Below are 20,648 nucleotides of genomic sequence, written 5' to 3' on the forward strand. Positions count from 1 at the left end.
GTGTATTCCTCATTCAGGTGTGCTACTCTGGCCATTTACCGAGTGACCAGAAAATCTACTCATTTTGAGTGGGGACTGGAGCAAGAGAAGGCTTTGTGACAATTCCAGGATGCTGTGCAAGCTCGCTCTGCCACTTGGGACATATGATCCAGTAGATCCATGGTGCTGGAAATGTCAGTGGCAAATAGGGATGCTTATGTGGAGTCTTTGGAAGTTCCCTATAGGAGAATCACAATGCAGACCTTAGAATTTTGGAGCAAAGTCTTACCATCCACTATAGAGAATTACTTTCCTTTTGAGAAACACCTCTTAGTCTGCTACTGGACCTTAGTAAAGACTGAGCACTTAACCACGGGCCACCAAGTTACCATGAGACCTGAGTTGCCTATCATGAGCTAGGTGTTGTCTGACCCACCAAGCCATAAAGTTGGGTGTCATCATAAAATGGAAATGGTATAGGAGATAGGGCTCAAGCAGGTCCTTAAGGCACAAGTAAGTTACTTGAGGAAGTAGCCCCATTGCCCATGGCCCCTACTCCTGCCACATTACCTTCTCTTTCCCAGACCAGAGCTATGGCCTCTTGGGGAGTTCCTTATAGTCAGTTGACTGAAGAAGGGAAAACTTGGGCCTGGTTTACAGATGGTTCTCCAGGATATTCATGTACCACCCAGAAGTGGACAGCTACAGCATTCCAACCCCATTATGAGATGTCCTTAAAGGACAGTGGTGAGGGGAAATCCTCCCAGTGGGTGGAACTTCGATCAGTGCACCTGGTTGTTCATTTTGCTTGAAAGGAGAACTGGCCAGAAGTGTGTTTGTAAACTGACTTATGGACTGTTGCTAATGGTTTGGCTGGATGGTCAGGGACTTGGAAGGATCATATTTGGAAAATTGGTGACAAAGAGGTCTGGGGAAGAGGTAGTGAATAGACTGGTGAGTGAAGAAAGAATTTGAGGATATTTGTGTCCCATGTGAATGCTCACCAGAGTATGACTTCAGCACAGGAAATTTTAATAAGTGAATTTTATGACCCATCCTGTGGATACAAGTTGTCCTCTTTCCTCAGCCACTCTTGCCATTGCCCAGTGGGTTCATGAACAAAATGGACATGGTGGTAGAGATGGAGATTATGAATGGGCTCAGCAACATGGACTTCCACTTACCAGGGCCGACCTGACTATGGCCACTGCTGAGTGCCCAGTCTGCCAGCAGCAGAGACCCACACTCAGTCCCTGATATGGCACCATTCCTCAAGGTGATCAGCCTGTTATCTTGTGGCAGGTTGATTACATTGGCCCACATCCATCATGGAAGGGGCAGCAATTTATTCTAACTGGCATAGACACATACTCTGGGTATGGATTTGCATTCCCTGCATGCAGTGCTTCTGCAAAAATACTGCATATTGACTTTCAGAATGCCTTATCCACCATCATGGTATTCTACACAGCATTCCTTCTGATTAAGGAACCCACTTCACCGGAAATGAAGTATGGGAATGGGCACATGCTCATGGAATTCTCTGATCTTACCATGTTCCCCATCATCCTGAGGCAGCTGGGTTGATAGAATGGTGGAATGGCCTTTTGAAGACCCAATTATAGTGCAAACTAGGTGGCCTTGCAGGGCTGGGACAGTGTTCTCCAGGAGGCTGTGTATACTCTGAATCAGCATCCCTTCTATGTACTGTTTCTCCTATAGGCAGGGTTCACAGGTCCAGGAATCAAGGGGTGGGATTAGGAGTGGTACTACCCACTATCACCCGTAGTGATCCACTAGGAAATTTTTGCTTCCTGTCCCTGAAACCTTAAGCTCTGTTGGTCTATAGGTCCAAGTTCCAAAATGAGAGGGCTTCTTCCAGAAGACACAATGATGATTCCATTGAACCAGAAGTTGAGACTGCCAACTCGCCAGTTTGGGCTCTTCATGCCACTGAATCACTAAAGGGGATTTACTGTTCTAACTGTGCTGATTAATCCTGATTATCTGGGGGAAATGGGACTGCAACTACGCAATGGATGTAAAGAGTTTTCCTGGAATACAGGAGATCCCTAGGGCATCTCTTAGTACTATCATGCCGTCTGATTAAAGTCAATGGAAAACTGCAACAACCCAATCCAGGCAGGACTACTAAGGGCCTAGAAACTTCAGAATGAAGGTCTGGGTCACCTCAACTGGCAAAGAATCATGGTCAGCTGAAGTCTTGCTGAGGGTAAAAGGAACATGGACTGGGGAGTAGAATAAGGTAGTGATAAATACGAACTATGACAGTATGACCAGTTACAGAAATGAGAACTGTGATTGTATGCATATTTCCTCCCTGTTTTAAGTATGTTTACATTTGTATATAAGCAAATATCTTGTTTTCCTCTTATCATATGATATAAGTTGTACTGTTCATGTTATAGTATTTAAGTCATAGGATATGAAGTTTAAGAGTGAATGTTGCTTAAGAACTTACACCCTATTCTGGAGAGATATAGTGTGTTTCCAGTTGTACGGAGGACAGTTGAGTATTGTTAGGTGAAACATATGTCTGTTATTGTGTTCTACTTGGAAATTAAGCACATTTCAGGGTGATGCATCTAGCTGCCAAGTTGACAAGGGGTGAACTGTGATGGTTAGGTTCTGGTCAGACAAAAAGGTTAAGAATTTAGTTCACTTTGTATATCCATTTTCGAGCAGTACACACTGAGCTCAGAGGTGTCATTTTTAGAACCTGTGATTATCAACTCAGATTTTTACACATATGTATGCACACTCATACTCATATACATACACTGTTGCGCATGGTAGGCCTAACCTAAGCCGTTCAAGGAAGGTTTTGGTGTGTGAAGCATGTTCCATGGCCTAGGTTTATGGCCTAGGTTTAGAGGTTTAGTATGGAAGTCCTTTATTATATATATAGAAAATCCTCACCTAATCTTGGCTTCTTAACTAATCCTTTCACCTGACTCTGCACCCACCTTCCAATCTTCTAATAGAGGGAAATCATGGGGCATCCCAGTTAAAACCTGGTTACCCACGAAACATTTTCAAAGAGAAGGTATTTCAAGAGGACATTCTGGCACAAAAGCCAGCTTTTATTGGCACTAATGAAGTAGTTCGATAAGCTATACATTCCAAATAGTTGTTCTTTGTGGTGATAAAACAACAAAAAGTATTCCTGCTGCACAGACCTGGAGCTGCTGCTGAAGTATCGCTGAGATTGTTCATGTACCTGAGAACAAAGTGCAGGGAGGAGGGCCTTAGGTTAAATTATGTAAGAGTATAAAACCAGAATATTTATACTGATCATTTAAAAAGGTAAAATGCACAAGATATATCATTCATATAGAGCTAAGACAGTTGCCATCTTGGAGAAAATGTGACCAAATTTGCTTTAATTCAAGGGAGCAAATAAAGTCATATCAAACCAGAATGGAGTAGGAATGAGCTTATTTCAGCAGGTCTGCCACTTATTCCCCAACCACCCTTTTTGCCTATCAATACAACCCATTGCTTGAGACAGTTCCTGGCACCCTCTCCCAAGAATGGGTTGTAAGTAGACAATACATGGAAAAGCCCTGCCCTGCTCCCCAAGAGATTCTCTCCCACAGAATGTAGTTGCTTTGGATTGGGTCAATCATTCTGATCTTATGCTTAATCTTTTCCCTCTGGCATAGGTAATATTATTATATATCCTTCTTTCATAGGAAAACAGCTTTCCTATCCAGGCTCCTTTCAAAAGCTGAAGTTTCTGGGGCTAGAACCTCACATAAAGCATTCAAGTGCATGGGGGATTTCCCCCAAAGGCCCTCACTTGTATTTGAATAGAGCATGGTTGGAATTCCTTTGCTTTACCTCTTTCCCCATCAAGAGAAAGATGAAGGTGATGCTGTAGACTTCGGCATGAATACAAGTTGCTTCCTATCTACCATATTCCACTTTCTCTGATTCATGCCTTCTTGAAAATTCTAATGGCAAAAGTATTGTCCCTACCCACTATGGCTAAATTCGGGGCGTTTGGGAGTAGAAAAGAACTATGTGAACTGGGGAGTGTGCTGGCCCTTCAGGGAACATAAGGCCACTACATTGTTAATGGTCTGGCAGAAGGGGCACTTCTTGTGTTGTAGTGGCAGCTTGTCTTCCTTGGCATTATGGTCTAGACCTTTACAGTTGTAGCCTCTATCTCCTTTTGATCTGTGCTTCTACATGGTCTTGCTCTTTGGCCACCTCTCATTCCAGAAGGCCCAATGGCATGAATAGATTCTAAGTCCTTGGCAGACTTCTTAAAGGGCTCATCCACCTTCAGGCTCCTGAACCTCTCCATGTATACCTGGTTCACAAAGACAGTCACTCAGGATCAAGTGCAACCCAGGCACGAATGGTCATGGACAAAAAGCCAAACCCTGTATACATGTTGAACTATTTAACTATGTCAGCATCTTTTCACAGCTGTGGTGAGGTATCTTCCACCACCTTGGAACAGCAACTTGCAAACTGTGGGTTGGATTTAAAGCCCCTGGTCTCAGGCTGAGCCTGCAGCCCTGGTCCTCTGATTGGGCAGCTGCTGGTCCAAGCACTGTTTGGAGGCAAAGCGTGGCTCAGAGGAGGACTATTATATCTTCTTGATGAATTGACCCATTTATCATTATATAGTGCCCTTCTTTGTTGCTAGTAATAATTTTTGTCTGCAAGTCAATTTTGTTTAATATTAATATAGCCACTTCAGCTCTTTTGAGCACTGTGTGTATAGAATAGTTTATCCTTTTATGTTCAACCTTAAGTGAGTCTCTTGTAAATAACATATAGTTAGATCATGTTTGTTTATTTTTAAACCTATTCTGCCAATCTCTATCTTTTAATTGGAAAGTCTAAACTATTTGCACTTTAGGTAATTACTGATAAAAGGGAAGACTTAATTCACCACCTTGCCATTGTTTTTCTATGTGTCATTTTTTTAATGGTTCTTAATGGTCTTGTTTTCTTTCTTAAAACTTTTTATTTTAAAATATATATCTGTCTGTTTTTTGAAAGTTTGAAGGTAGGTTGTATATATATGCTCCTTGAACCCACAACTATTCAATGTATATTTCCTAAGAAAAGAATATTCACTTATGTAACCACCTTAAGTTCAGTGATCAATCAAGTTCAAGAAATTTAACGTTAATATAACCTTACATCTATTTTCTATTTTTTCATGTATCCCAAGAATATTGCTGGATTCTATCTGCTAATATTTTCATAAAGAGTTTTGCATTTATGTTCATGTGGGATATTGCTCTATAGTTTCTGTAGTTGCTATGTCTAGTTTTGGTACTAGGATAATCTGGTCTCATGAAACAATTTGAGAAGGTGTTCCCTTCTCTATTTTTTAAAAGACTTTCTGTAGGAGTGGATATTTTTTTCTTTAAATGTTGATATTATTCATTAGAGAAGCCATCCAGGCTTAGAAATTCTTTTTTTGAAGCTTTGTAATTTAAAATTTGGTTTACTTAATTAATATAAGACCATGAATGTGTTTGTTTGTTTGAGTCAGGATCCAAGAAAGATATGTGCATTGCATTTGGTTGATATATCTCTTAAGTCTTTTAATCTTATAAATTTCTCCACCCCCACCCCCCTTTTTTCTTTCTTTCCAAAGTTTTTGAAGAGGAAATGACTTCTTTCCCAGTTTGGATTTTTCTGCTTGTTTGTATACTTGATGTGTCAGTTGACATATTCTTCTGTAGTACGTATTTCCTATAAATTGAGAATTAGACCTACTAGCTTCAGCAAATTTAGATTCACTTTTTTGGCAGAATGTGTTGTAGATGGAATACTATATCTCTCCTAGTGCATTGTATCAGCAGGCACATAATGCATTAAGTTTGATTAGTGGATAGTTTAAAATAACTGGAATTCTGATACATTGGTGGAAGTTTAAAAGGATACACATATTTTGAGAACTGTTTGGTATTTTTAAAAGAAAGTTACACCTGTATGCATCCTATAACCTATCTGTTCCACTCGGATACCCCCAATGAAATGAAACATAATTACAAAAGATATGTACAGGAATGTTCTTAGCAAGTTTATTCATAATAGCCCCAAACTGGAAAAAACACAAAAGCCCATCAATAGGAGAATGGAGAAACAAATTGTGCTATATTTATACAAAGGAATACACTCAATAATAGAAAGGAACAAACTACTAACTAACAAGGGCAGTGTGCTGGTTTGAAATGATGTATGTACCCTAGAAAAGCTGTGTTTTAATCCTAATCCCATTTTGTAAAGGCAGCCATTTCTTCTAATCCCTATTCAGTATTGAATGTTTAAAACTATAATTAGATCATCTCCCTGGAGATGTGATTTGATCAAGAGTGGTTGTTAAACTGGATTAGCTGGAGACGTGTCTCCACCCATTTGGGTGGGTCTTGATTAGTTTCTGGAGTCCTATAAAAGAGCAAGCATTTTGGAGAAAGAAAGTGATTCAGAGAGAGCAGAGCAGAACGATATAGCCATGAGAATCAGAGTCTACCAGCCAGCTACCTTTGGAGATGAAGAAGGAAAATGCCTCCTGGGAGCTTCATGAAACAGGAAGCCAGGAGAAGAAACTAGCAGATGATGGATGTTCACCGTGTGCCCTTCCAGATGAGAGGAGAACCCTGACTGTGTTCATCATGTGCCTTTCCAGATGAGAGAGAAACCCTGAACTTCATCAACCTTCTTGAACCAAAGTAGCTCTCTCTGGATGCCTTTGATTGGACATTTCTATAGACTTGCTTTAATTGGAACATTTTCTCGGCCTTAGAACTGTAAACTGAACATTTTCTCGGCCTTAGAACTGTAAACTAGCAATGGATTAAATTCCCCTTTTTAAAAGCCATTCTGTTTCTGGTATATTGCATTCTGGCAGCTAGCAAATTTGAACAGGCAGTAATGTAAATGATGTCAAAAACATGTTGAGCAAAGAAGCCTAACACAAAAGTTACATACTTCACTTATATGAAATTCAAAAATAGGCAAAACTAGCCTACGGTTATAGGAATTAGAAAGTGTTTGCCTTTGGGCTGGGAGGGAATATTAACTTGAAAGGAGTAAAAGGGAACCTTCTGTGGTAATTGAAATGCTCCATATCTTTGGTAGTAGTTGCATTTGTATATATGGTTGTGAGAACTCATCAAGCTGAATGCTTAAGATCTATACACTTTATTGTACATAAATCATACTTCAATAAACAAAAATATATTTGGGGTAGAATTCACTTCACCTTTTCTTATGAAAATATACAAGGATATATGAAGGTATGTTGAGAAAGAGCCATGAAAATACTTCATAACAAATTTCTTAAAGATTACGTGCAAGAGAGTAAGACTAGAAAAAAAACTGAAAAAGAAAAAAGAGTAAGAATAGAATAATGATATCTTAATATTAAAATTAAATTTTAATGTCTTAAAATTGTGGAAGAGTAATGAGTACAAATAGGAAACTCAGTGTATCAACTTTTTAGCCAATGTTCCTTTTATTTTCCTGTTAAAATGTTTTTATGAAGGTGAAATACATATATTATGAAATTTACAGATCTTGTGTATACAGTTCAGTGAGTTTTAAAAAATGTATACTCCTGTGTATGAAACATCCTACCAAGAAAACATTTTCATCACCACAGATTTAAGATAGTGGTCATATTCTTTCCCTGTAAAATCACTGAGTTAAGTTCAGAATGCTTTTGTTCTCCTTAAATACATAAAAACAACATGAAAATCTCATCCGTTTTTAGAACCAGTAAAGATTGTGGCAGCTGAAGAAATTAGTAGACATCTGGGACTTTTCTAATAACCCTAAACCCAAATTTTGAAAAATCCCTAAGCTAGATAGTGTTTAGAGTTTTAGAAATTTCTATTGTAAATTTCATATAATTAGTACATATAATTTATAATAATTGTATATCAGGTGAGATATGTCAATAACCTAATTAGTCAGTTATCAGTTTATAAAGAATTATCTCCCTTTTAGCTTTCCTAATTCTTTTTACTCTTGTTTCTAATTGTCCAAATACCTGTGGTACCTGTGTCATATTTCAGTGACAGCATAGAGTACTGATTCATAATAACAGCAGATCTGTTATATCTCATATTTCATCCTGAAGGAATCCTTAGTTAGTACTTTCTAGACTGTTTAAAATAGATAAAAATCAATAAAATGCAGGCACCTTTTTGGTAGAATGTGCTTTTAGCAAGGTGAAGAAGCGAGCAACAATTTGTGAAAGATTGAAGGAGAATGTCATATCCATTTGAAATTATGAAGAAAACATTGATTTTTTTTTTTAGGCAGAAAAATCAATGCCCAAATTTCAGTTTTGCTAATGTACAAGGTTTGCTCTCCTTGCAAAAAGTATAGTGGATCACAAGACATAATCTTAGAACATAGTATTTTTCTATTTAGCAGTGCTGTTAAATACCTCTAAGAAGTCAATAAATATTAGAAGTAGTTGTAACGTATTATAGAAGTAGTTGTAACTTATTTTATTATTTCTATTTCCTTAAAATCTTTCTCAGATAACTTGTTTGCATCCTGAATCATCTCCCTTTCTCTAACCAAATCTAATTATTTCACTTTTTCTTCCTCTGTTTTTCTAAAGGTTCTGGAGATAGTACTTTCATTTGTTGAGTGGAAAGAGATATTTTCAATTAGTAGCTCAGTCTTTTCTAAATCTCAGTCTTTTAAACTCTTTCTATTGTGGGAGACTTGAGTAGGCTAGTTTGGAGAGTGGCAAATGGAAATTCTTAGATGATGTCTAAACTTCACTTAGACTCACTTGTAAGCATATTCATGCATTGAAAGTTAGAGGATCTTGGTAAAACCTTGAGGGGAAAGAAAACTTAGAGAAATAAGATTATGCCTTTGTGTATCCCAGTAGGCAGAGATATAAAAATGTGTTGTTTACTAAAGAATATTTAGAGGGATGGTCGGGAAAGGTAGATTTTTAGCCCCCTCCCCACCTTGGTATAGAGATATAGACTGACATTCTTCTTTTTAACTAACACTTGTAACTAAGAAAAAGAAAGAAAAAGAGAAGCCTCAGTATTTTATTATTATTTTTAAATTTTTATTATTATTTTTTTTACATGGGCAGGCACTGTGAATCAAACCCGGGTCTCCAGCATGGCAGGCAAGAACTCTGCCACTGAGCCACCGCGGCCCGTCCAAGCCTCAGTATTTTTAAGAGGAGGCACATACTCATTTCAGCAGAGGTATTTTCTGAAAGCTAGAAAATTTCAAGGAAAAATGTGTGATCTACAGTTGAAATGTTTAGACATTTGGCAATTTGATAAAATTTTTTGGTAAAAATAGGAAAACAGATTGATATAAATGTACATTAGAATAGTGACTTTCATTTCTTGTACATACACACTGAAATAGTTCTGGCAATAAATTCTTGGAAAAATAGGGTAGGGACTGGCTATATGTCATAGTTTATGACTGAGTATATATAAAAAGGTGAAAACTCAAGATGGAGAGGTAATAATAACTACTGATAAGGAAACTTAAAACCCTTTCACCCTACTAAAATAGTCATTGCTTTAGAGTTATAACTTGATTTTATAGTTTTATTTAAAAAGAAAAAGATATTGATTACCTTTGTGGGTACTATGGATACATGGCATAAAAAATAGAATACCTTTTGTTCCCCAATACAAAGAAGTATTTATCATTTAAAATCTTAGCTGTGAAAAAAGATTTTACTTCTATGAATTTGATACTATAGATTCTGGAACTAATACCAGAATTACTGAAAAAGGTGACATGGACACTATTTCCATCATAGGTGTTAAAAATAAAGGGTAGTTGACAATGCAGAATTATGTAGCTATCTCAAGAGAGCTACCAAGCTACTGTTTAATTCTACAGTGTTGGCAACATACCAAGAGCCTCCAGACCTTTCCATTATCCACCAAATCCGCTCGATACAGTTCCATTTCTAGATTTCAGATTTTTCATGCCTTTTACCTTCACTTTAAGTCCTGTCTAAATGTATATCCACTTTGATTTTCTCTATCCTCTGAATTTCTGTATCACACATAATACCTTTCTTCTCTGCTGTTTTAACTTTTAGTAGAAGCTCCTTGAGACCAGAACAATTTGTTGTGTTTCTTCATTTATATTAGTTAGCAAATACTGGACAGCTAATAAGCAGTATGAAAACAATTTGGGGGGGCGTTCTAGTTTGCTAGCTGCTGAAATGCAATATACCAGAAACGAATGCTTTTTAAAAAGGGGAGTTTAAGAAGTTGCTAGTTTACAGCTCTAAGGCCAAGAAAATGGCCTTCTTCCCCAATTACAAGAAGTCTATAGAAATGTCCAATCAAAGGCATCCAGGGAATGATACCTGGGTTCAAGAAGGCCAGTGAAGTTCAGGGTTTCTCTCTCAAGTGAGAAGGCACATGGCGAACACAGTCATCTGCTAGCTTCCTCTCCTGGCTTCCTGTTTCATGAAGCTCCCCGGGAGGCATTTTTCCTTCCTCATCTCCAAAGGTCGCTGGCTTGTGGGCTGTCTGCTTTTCGTGGCTATGTTGTTTTTCTCTGCTCTCTCTGAATCTCTCATTCTCCAAAATGTTTCCTGTTTTATAGGACTCCAATAAACCAATCAAGGCCCACCCAAAAGGGTGGAGACACATCTCCCCTAATCCAGTTTAACAACCACTCTTGATTGGGTTACATCTCCAGGGAGATGATCTAATTACATACAGTATTGAATGGGGATTATTCTGCCTTTATGAAATGGGATTTTGATTAAAACATGGCTTTTCAAAGGTACATACATCCTTTCAAACCAGCACAGGGGGATTCAGAAGAAGGAGCAATTAATAGTGTGATAATAGGTGTTTGTAGGAAGTAGATTACCAAAAAGACCTAAACTAAAGTAAGATCGGGTCTTGGGGAAGATAAGAAAGAGGACATTCCAGACCCAGGTTCAATTACTGGAACCTGACCATGCCAAAACAGAAAAAAATAGAGAACATTCCAGACTAGAATCTCAGAATGAGCTGAGGCACAAATGTATGTATAACGTAGTAAGTAAAACTATAGGCCCCAGTTAATATTGAATGAATGAACTAACAAACGAGTATATCAAAGCCAAGTGATTTGGCCAAGTTTATTGGACTTGCTCCTTCATCACGTATTTTTAAGTACTAAGGTTCATAAATAAAGAAATTGCAAGTATTTTAAGGTGCTCAAACTCTAATAGGGTAGACAGCAATGTTAAAAATTATTAAAATATGTTAACTGCAATAAGAGGAATGTACAAGGTCTATGGGAAACCAGAGGAAGAAACTGCAGAGAGGATTTGCGTATGATAGGCCAAATTCTCAAACACCTTAAATGCTAGGCCCAACTATTTGAAAATTAATTTGGTTATCATTAATGTAAGAATACTATGTCGTAGCAATTTTATGAAAGTTTAGGACGACACTGATCCTTCCTGAGGTATTCTTGTGGGTCTTAATGAATTGGTTTCTCCGAGAATTTCCCTAGCCTGGCTCCATAATTATACTTCAGGATCAGTTAAACACAAATGACAGGGATGTGGTTAGGAGAGTTGGCCATCTGACTTGTTTGAAAATACTATCTCAGAAGGTAATAACCCTTTAATGTTAAAATTTCATAAATATCAAATTGAGATACCTTTATTGTGAATGCCAGAAATACCTACCTAACTTAATAGGATATTAATTGATTTTGTAGGTGATAGTTGAGTATATTTGAAATCTGAAAACAAGAACAAGAATATTGGTTTGGGTTTGGAGTTTTCAAAGATTTATAACTAAATATAAATATTTCTGACCCAAATTATTATTTATTTCCAGTCATTTGATCTTTCAAAAATGAAAAGGAAGAAAAGTATTACAACTTATTCTCCAACAACTGGGACTTGTCAGATGAGCCCATTTACTTCTCCCACAAGCTCTAAAGAACAAGATCACAGAGATGGACCATCAAACGGTTAGTTGAACATTCTTTTTCACTTATTATGACATTTTTCTAGTTATTGGTTAAATCAAGATTTTTCACTTATTATGACATTTTTCTAGTTATTGGTTAAATCAAAATTTTGATATAATAATATATGGGTCTTGCTGCAGCTGATTTTTCTCCTCTTAAAGAATTCAACTTAGAAAAGGCCAGACTGTAGGTAATTCTTTGGATATAAATGTAAACTTCCTAGCACTTATTTTAAAATGTTACTGCAGACTCTGTTCCCTTACTATTCTATCCATTAAATAGAAATTATGGCCTGAAGTGCCTTCAGCTACTATCACTTATAATGGTTACAGATACTTCCTTTAGCAAGGCATCCATCATGTGCATAAATTAAAAGGGACATAATTCAGATACTGATGCACTACAGTTTAAGTGATACCTCTAAATGTTATTTTTATCCATGTTGTCCATTTAGTTTTATTCGTATTTAGTATATCTTTATATAGCTTGCTTTTCTTTATTATATTTTTGCCCTTCTTTTCCTTTGCTATTTTAAATGTGTTTGTAAAAGGCTCATGGAATTTCCCATTAGAGGAAAACCTAATTTTAATATGTAATTCTTTATTTTAAAATATAGTTTAATTTTGACATACATAATTGTTGTTTTCAGCTAATTCATTGTGAAAATATTTATTTAAAAACCAAAGTTATTTAATTTCATAGATGTAGTCATTAATATTAGAAAAGACCATGAATCAGTGACATATCAGTTTTTATAATATAAAATTTTAAGTAGACTCAAATGTTATAAAGTGTATGGTAGATATGCTGTAATTAGCCCAATTCATAATTCATTGCTTAATATTCTTCGAGTGCCATACATATATTAGAAGCTACACAGAATGAAAGAAATTGTGTCTTTTATACCTAATTTTGTTTTAATGAAAAACATTGTTTTAGATTCCTGGCTGCTAAATCAAATACCATACAGTGGGTTGGCTTAAACACTGGGAGTTTATTGGCTCACAGTTTTGAGGCTTGTAGAAGTCCAAAATTGAGGTGTCAGCAAGGTGATGCTTTCTCTTTGAAGCCTGTTGCACTCTAGGGCTGGCTTCCAGCAATCCTTGGGGTTCCTTGGTTTTCCTGTCGCATGGTGATGTCCTCTTCTTCCTCCTCTGGCTTCTAGCTTCTTGTGCTTTCTTTTCCTGTTTCTGATTTCCTTTGCATTTTAAGAACTTCATCTACATTGGATTAAGGCCTGCCCTCATTCAGTTTGAACAAACCTTAACTAATAACATCCTCAAAGGTCCTATTTACAAAAGGGTTCATACCCACAGAACCAGAGGTTGGAACCTGAACACACCTTTTGTGGGGGACATGATTCAGACGCCAACACACATAATGATATCTTAAACTTTTAAATGACTTTGATTTTACTTTAATCAAAAGATTTTTTTTTTTAATCTTAAAGCTATTACTGTTAGGCTTGCTTTTACAAAACTCATGTTTTTTTTTGTGGGTATGAAACATGTACATTTTCTTGAAGTTAAATAGTCTGTTTTATATGCACCTGATATACCTTTTGTTTAAAATTTAAAATTAATGCCTTAGAGATTGCACATCTATCTCTATACAGAAAAATGTGAATAGATTTTAAGTGACTATGTTCTCAACTTCCATATTGAAATTAAATATGGATTTAAGGGAACATTCTTTTTGCCCATAAAATGATTGGTTACATGGTCGTAGCTGATGTTAGGTGAATTGCCATTGTACTTGGCAATTCTTTCCATATGGAATATTCTTTCCCAGAAAGAATGAATGTATAAACTTCCAAGTACTTTCTATATACATTTGACCTGCATATCAAGTGAACAGAATGTTTAATATTAAATTTAAATCTATTTGTAGTTATAAAACAAAAATTTCTGTTTCTTTCCTCTACTTAAACAGTGTGTGGGCCAGAAATATCTAATCTGGTTCAAATTCTTCAGTTTATTTCCCATTATACTGTGCCCTCTCCTACCCCCAGCAAATTTCTGCAACTTACTGCTTTTGAGAGAAGAGGAAGGATGGAAAATTTTTCCCTCTCCTTTACTGATAAAAACATATCAGACTTATTATTTAATAATTACAGTAAAAGAATAAACAACAAATTTGGCATGCTTAAAGAAATTACTTATAAACTGGATAATAGATCTGAGGAAATTACCAAGCCTGTAGCAGTGTAACAAGAGATATAAAGAGATGGAAATGTGATAAAACAGAAAAGAAATGAAAGATAGAATAACAAGGTCTAACCTATGCCAAATAGGAGTTCTATAGGATAGAATGGAGAAAATGGGGCATAGGAAATATTCAAAGATATAAGGACTATAAATTTTCCATAATTAAAGAAAGACATGAATTTCCAGGTAAAAGTAACATACCTCGTCTGAGCAGTATGAACTAAAATGAGGATAGTGGTAAAACTGCAGAATTTCAAAGATAGAGAAAATTTTGAAAGCAAACAGAAAAAAGGCATACTATCTATAAAGGAATGACAGTTTGATAGTAGTAGGCTTTTTATCAGTATCAATAGACTCCAGAAGAAAATGGGATAATATAATACCAGTTAAGAATCACAGCTAAATTTTACTTCAGAAGTGAGGATGAGATAAAGTTGCTTTCAGACAAATTCTGAGAGTATGTCCCATTCACAGATGCTCACTGAAAGGACTCCTAAAAAATGTATTTTCATGAAAAGCCATTGAGCTTCATATGATGAAATGGAATGCAAACAGCAATGGTGAAAAATGAATTAGCAAACATTTGGTAAATCTAATCACGAATGTATTATAAAGGAAAAGACAAACAATTTGAGAGGGGGTTAAAAAATAGGTTTCTATTATTTAATAGACCACACTAGCATGGGAGATAAGTTGAGAGGTCAAAAAGGAGCTAAACTGTTTTGAGATCAGTGTATTTGTTAGGCAAAAAATAGGATCTCTGTCACTTCATTTTTTGTGTTTTTGTTTAATTGCCTGTAAAATGAGGAAAACAGTAATACCTATTTCAGAATTGTTGTGAGAGTTAAATGAATTAATATGCAAAAAAACATTTAGAATAGTGCTTGTCATATAAGTGTTCAGTTCTATTATTATTATTTAGACTTTAATAAAAGACAGGACAAGTAAATGTAAAGAGAAGTAAAAGAAAACAAAGTAAATATAAGCTTTTTTTTAAAAAAAAGCTAATAATTGGCATTAAAAAATCATTATTAATATCAATCAAAATAAACCTCAAGGCAAAAAAGGCTTTACTGAAGATGATGAGGATCTTTATATAATGACAGAAGGAAAGAGATATTCACCAGAAAGGTGAAAGAATCCTGAACCTATGTGTATCTAAACAAAAATTGAAGCAAAACATGGCTAAATATGACAGTATTACAAGGAGAAACTGACAAATCCCCAATCATAGTAAGAGATATTAAATTACCACTTTCAGAAACAGATGAAACATGAAACATTGGGAAAGATTTAGACAATTTAAATATAGCTAGCAAGCTTGATCTAATGAGCAGTTGTCAGATAGGTATAATACCCAATATATATAAAGCACAATGGAACTTTTACAAAAATATAACTAATTTGATGACGCAAAGAAAGTCTCACTGTATTAAAATTGCTGTCATACAGATGACATTTTCTGACCCCAAATTTCATACAGTTAGGAATCAATAATAAAAAGGCAGCCCTACAGAAATTTTAGCCCATTTCTTTGGAAATCAAGAAACTTCTAAAAAATTCAGTGATCAAAAAATCATAATAGGGGGTGCAAGGGTAGTTCAGTGATAGAATTCTTGCTTGTCACCTGGGAGACCCGGGTTTGATTCCCGGTCCATGCACTTCCCAAAAAACAAACAAGCAAAGAAAAAAAACCCAGGCAAGCAAAAATTCAGCAAATGGTGCTGCAATAACAGGATACTCAAATGGAAAAATAATGAAATGTGACCCTGCCCTACAGCATACAAAAAAAAAAAAATCATAGTAGAGGGTGAGATCATCAACAGGCCAACTTAAGACATCCTCTGGTAAAGTCTCCCCTCACAGTCAGCTAATAAAAGGACAAATTCCATTGGCTTGGAACACTAGAGTATGATAGAGACTGGAGGACTCAAAAAAATGCTGAGTCAAAGAAAATGAAAAAAAAATAAATAAAATAAAAACAGGTAAGCAGATTTACATCCTAGACCGCTAGTCTGGAGCACTCCCATGTAGCCACTATGTAAAGCAGTTTGGCAGTTCCTTAGAAAGCTATTACCATATGACCCAGCAATCCTCTGCTTGGTATATACCCAAAAGAATTGAAAGCAGGGACTTGAACAGACATTTGTATACTTGTTCATAGTGGCATTATTCACAGTTGCCAAAAGATGGAAGCAACCCAACTTGTCTATCAAATGATGAATTGATAAACAAATGAGATATATGCATAAATTAGATACTATTCAGCATTAAAAATAATAAAATTCTGATACAAACAACAACATGGATAAACTTTGAAGAAGACATCATGTTGAGTGAAATAAGCTAGACACACAAAGACAAATACTCTATTTGGTTAATTATTTTCATGGAGTTATGACCCTGGCCACTCAAGGTGGGTTTAATTAGATTACTGGATTCCTTAAAGGAGCTCACGGAGAGAGAAAGAGCTGAGCCAATACAGAGAGAAGACATATAGCCAAATGTTTGGAGATGCAAAAGGAAAACAGAAGCTACAAGGATCCACAGAAGCTATTTTGAAACCTACCCAGGCAGGCCAGCAGAAGTTACCATGTGCCTTACCATGTGACAGAGGAACCCAGATGCTGCCTTACCTCCAAGAAGGTATCCTCTTGTTAGTGCCTTAATTTAGATATTTTCATGACCTTAGAACTATAACTTGTGACTTAATATATCCCCTTTCTAAAAGCCAATCCATTTCTGGTATGTTACATTTTGGTAGCATTAGCAAACCAAAACAATCTCTGACAAGACTGATCTTTTTTTCAACTTGGGAAAAGGACCAAAAAATATATTCTTAAAAAAAGGCTGGTAAACTACGAATAGTTTCAGTCTATGAAGAGGAACTTGTGGCTTGTGAACCAAATCTTAACGTCATCCACAATCTAATTTGGATAAAAAATTTCAAAACCTATCATTCTATACATGTTTCTCAATATGCTCAAATAATAACATTTTAGTAGGTAAAAAGCAGTTCCTGTTTTTTTCACTGATCCATTTCTATTCACTAATGTAGGTAATATTTTTAGAAAATTAGATTTCTTTCAATAAAAGTTTCCATTTTGAATTTCAGAAAGAACCATTAACATTGTTATCATGAATTGATCCTCGAAAGAGGTTCTTCATATTCATTTGGCTTATTAAAAGAAGAGCAGTGTCATGTCAGGATCCTCTTCCCCTCTCAGACCCCAACTTGATCTGCATATAAGTCTTTTAGAGAAAATTACTAACTTGTTGTTTTGTCATCATAGACAAATCGCTCAAGCCTCTAGGTCAGATTTCCTCAACTTTTATCTTTTGTTTGAAGCCTTATATGTGTATATGTGCTAGCTATAAAATATGTGTGTCTAGAAGCAGTATTACACTAGCCTAAATCTTTCTGAACTTCAGATTAATCTGTTAAAAAATAAGTAGAATAGCTTTATGGTTAAGGGTATAGTCTTTGCAGCCAGGTGGCTTGCCTTCAAACCTGACCCTCCCATTTACTAGCTTTGTGGCCTTGAACAAGTTACTTAACCGTTCTGGGCCTCCAATTTCTAATCTGTCAAATGGGAATAAGAGTAATTACCTCATAGAATTGTGCAGATTAAGTAGCTAATACATATTGTGTTGAAAATAGTACCTGGCCTATATACGAGGTAAATTTTAGCCATTATTGTCTTCATCACTGATTGTGCTTCCATGTTACAATCTGTTGAAAGCAATCTTCATTAGTCAGGGAAAGGGCTCCCTAGCACCTTACCAGAGACTTTAAAGACAATTCCCAGATTCACTGATGGGTACATTTATCACTAATGTTTTGTGAAACTGTACATAAAGGGGGTCAAATACATAACATTTTGTTAATTTATATTCAAACTAACAAGAAAAAGGCCATATAAACGTCATTGTCCTTTAAGTATATGTTAATTGTGTTTGCTTTTTTCTAATGGAATAGAATAGAATGAAATGAAGGAAAGTAATTATTAAGTAACTAGGAGATATTTTTCAATATTAGACTATTAGACTATTCAATAGCATTTGACAACTGATAGCAAGTGTTATTCTTAGAAACATTAATATTCCTCCTAACAGTTGAACATCTTAGGAGGAGAAGTATGATAAAAACTTAAGTCCTTCCATGATAAGATTGAGATTAATGCTGTTTACATTTTGCAGGATGAGATATTTGATTAATTCTTTTAGAATAATAAAAATTTTAGAAAGGCACTAAACACCTGGTAAAAATTCCAATAAAGCATTCTTTACTGTTTCTCACCTAATATTACTGACTGCTGGTGCTAAAATGCAAAAATGAATTATAATCCTGTTTGGGGTCATGAAAAAGATGGTAGTAACAGTAGCACAACATTGTAAATGTAGTTAATACTACTGAAGTGTACACTTAAGAATAGTTAAATGATGCTGAGATAAATCCCAGAGTGATTTGAACAGTGAATAAAAAAGTACTTGCAGCATCCCCTTGGGGGAATAGCAAGGAAGGAGAAAAATTCAACTTCCCCAAGTGGAGAATTCCTGATATTCTCACAAGCAATGGGGACAACTAAAGCAATAGGCTGAGCCCTCAATCTTGGGGTTTGTTCATATGAAACTTGAGGTTTGTTCATATGAATCGTGGGGTTTGTTCATATTAAATAAAGGATAGGCTAAGCCTACTTAAAATTAGGCCTAAGAGTCACTTCCAGAGAACCTCTTTTGTTGCTCAGATGTGGCCTCTCTCTCTCAGCCAACACGACAAGCAAACTCACTGCCCTCCCCCTCTCTATGTGGGACATGGCTCCCAGGGATGTGGACCTTTCTGGCAGTGTGGGACAGAAGCCCTAGAATGTGCTGGGACTCAGCATCAAGGGATTGAGAAAACCTTCTTGAGCAAAGGGAGGAAGGGCGAAATGAGACAAAATAAAGTTTCAATGGCTGAAAGATTCCAAACAGAGTCGAGAGGTTATCCTGGAGATTATTCTTACACATTAAATAGATAATCACCTTTTTAGTTAAGGTGTAATGGAGAGGTGAGAGGGAACTACCTAAAAATGTAGAGCTGTGTTTCAGTAGCCATGTTTCTTGAAGATGATTGGATAATGATATAGCTTTTGCAGTGTTACTGTGACTGTGAAAACCATGCGTCTGATGCTCCTTTTATCTACCTTATAAACAGACGAGTAAAACAAATGGATTAAAGATAAATAAATAATAGGGGGAACAAATGTTAAAATAAATTTAGTAGATTGAAATGCTGGTGATCGGTGGGAGGGGTATGGTATGTATGAATTTTTTTCTGTTTTCTTTTTATTTTTTCTGGATTGATGCAAATGTTCTGAGAGGTGATCATGGTGATGAATATACAACTATGTGATGATATTGTGTTATTGATTATATACCAAGAATGGAATGATCATATGGTAAGAATGTTCGTGTTTGTATGTGGTTATATGTAAAAAATAATAATAATTAAAGAATTAAAATATATATGTTATCAAAATAAAAAGATAAAGAAATTATAAGTAAAAGAAACAAAATAATTTTAATATTTAATTTTGGAGCTCTATAAACACGCAGCATAGTTCAAAAATTCAGGAAATTAGTGTTAAACTCTAAGCAAAGATCCTCTGAAATTAAAGTTTAATGTCTAACTTGGGTTTTCATGTGTGGTTTTCTACAAAACGAATATATTTTTCCTTCTTTTTTTTTTTTTTGCGGAGACATGTAATATAAGATTTATTTCCCAAAATTTCCCTAAAATCAAAATAAAATACTGTTGCTCTGTCTTTCCTCCATCTTTTATTAAATAAACTTTTAGCAAAATTAATCTATTCTATTTGGAATTTAATGCAGACAGGTCACATAGGAGTTAAGGATATTGACAGGTCAAATAATGAAAAATTAATAAATAAAAGAAATAGTGTTGTAGCAAAATTTCTGTTTTTGGCATTAGAGGATATTTTGAGATAATTTAATTATGATATAGTCTTCTGAGGGAGGAAAGAAAAAGGTCTAAAGTAACAATTAGGGAAATTATTATTAATCAATTTCTGAACCAAATTTACTCAATGAAATTAGGAGTATCAGAGAATGGGAAATATACTTTAAATAAGTTTTTCTCCTAATTAATAAGAGCAAGTAAGAGTAATGGAATGAAACTGAAAGAAGGAAAAAAATGTAAAATCTCTATAGAAAGTGTTTTCAGAAGATGATATGTTTATTTGTATGTTTATGAATTAAATTTGAAAAACAGTGAAGAAATTATCTTCATGTTATCTGTGTGTTTGGTTTTATATGAAAGTAGTGACTCCTTCAGTATTATCTAGAGCTATATTGTTCAATTCATATAGATATTGAGCATTTGAAGTGTTGCTAGCCCAAGATATGCTGTAAGTACAAAATATCAAATTTCAAAGACAGTATAAAAAAAAGAATGTAATTATCTCA

General features: G+C 35.4%; 1 protein-coding gene across 7 annotated transcripts in view; it reads left to right on the forward strand.

The window, feature by feature from the left end:
• The window catches only part of ITGB3BP (integrin subunit beta 3 binding protein), a 106,186-nt gene that overhangs the window by 52,381 nt on the left and 33,157 nt on the right, over positions 1 to 20,648 (forward strand). For 4 of the 7 annotated variants that reach the window (XR_013159441.1, XM_077120733.1, XM_077120735.1 and 1 more), the window contains one exon: positions 11,838 to 11,973. Coding sequence is in view for 6 of the 7 variants with exons in the window: in XM_077120733.1 (XP_076976848.1) it covers positions 11,838 to 11,973 (136 nt within the window). In the remaining variant the exon portion in view is untranslated. Of the gene's footprint in view, positions 1 to 9,103; positions 9,222 to 11,837; positions 11,974 to 20,648 lie in introns of all 7 variants that reach the window. The other 3 variants (XM_077120738.1, XM_077120734.1, XM_077120736.1) reach the window with 1 other exon arrangement.

This window comes from Tamandua tetradactyla, chromosome 11, assembly GCF_023851605.1.
Source record: "Tamandua tetradactyla isolate mTamTet1 chromosome 11, mTamTet1.pri, whole genome shotgun sequence".
NCBI lineage: Eukaryota > Metazoa > Chordata > Mammalia > Pilosa > Myrmecophagidae > Tamandua > Tamandua tetradactyla.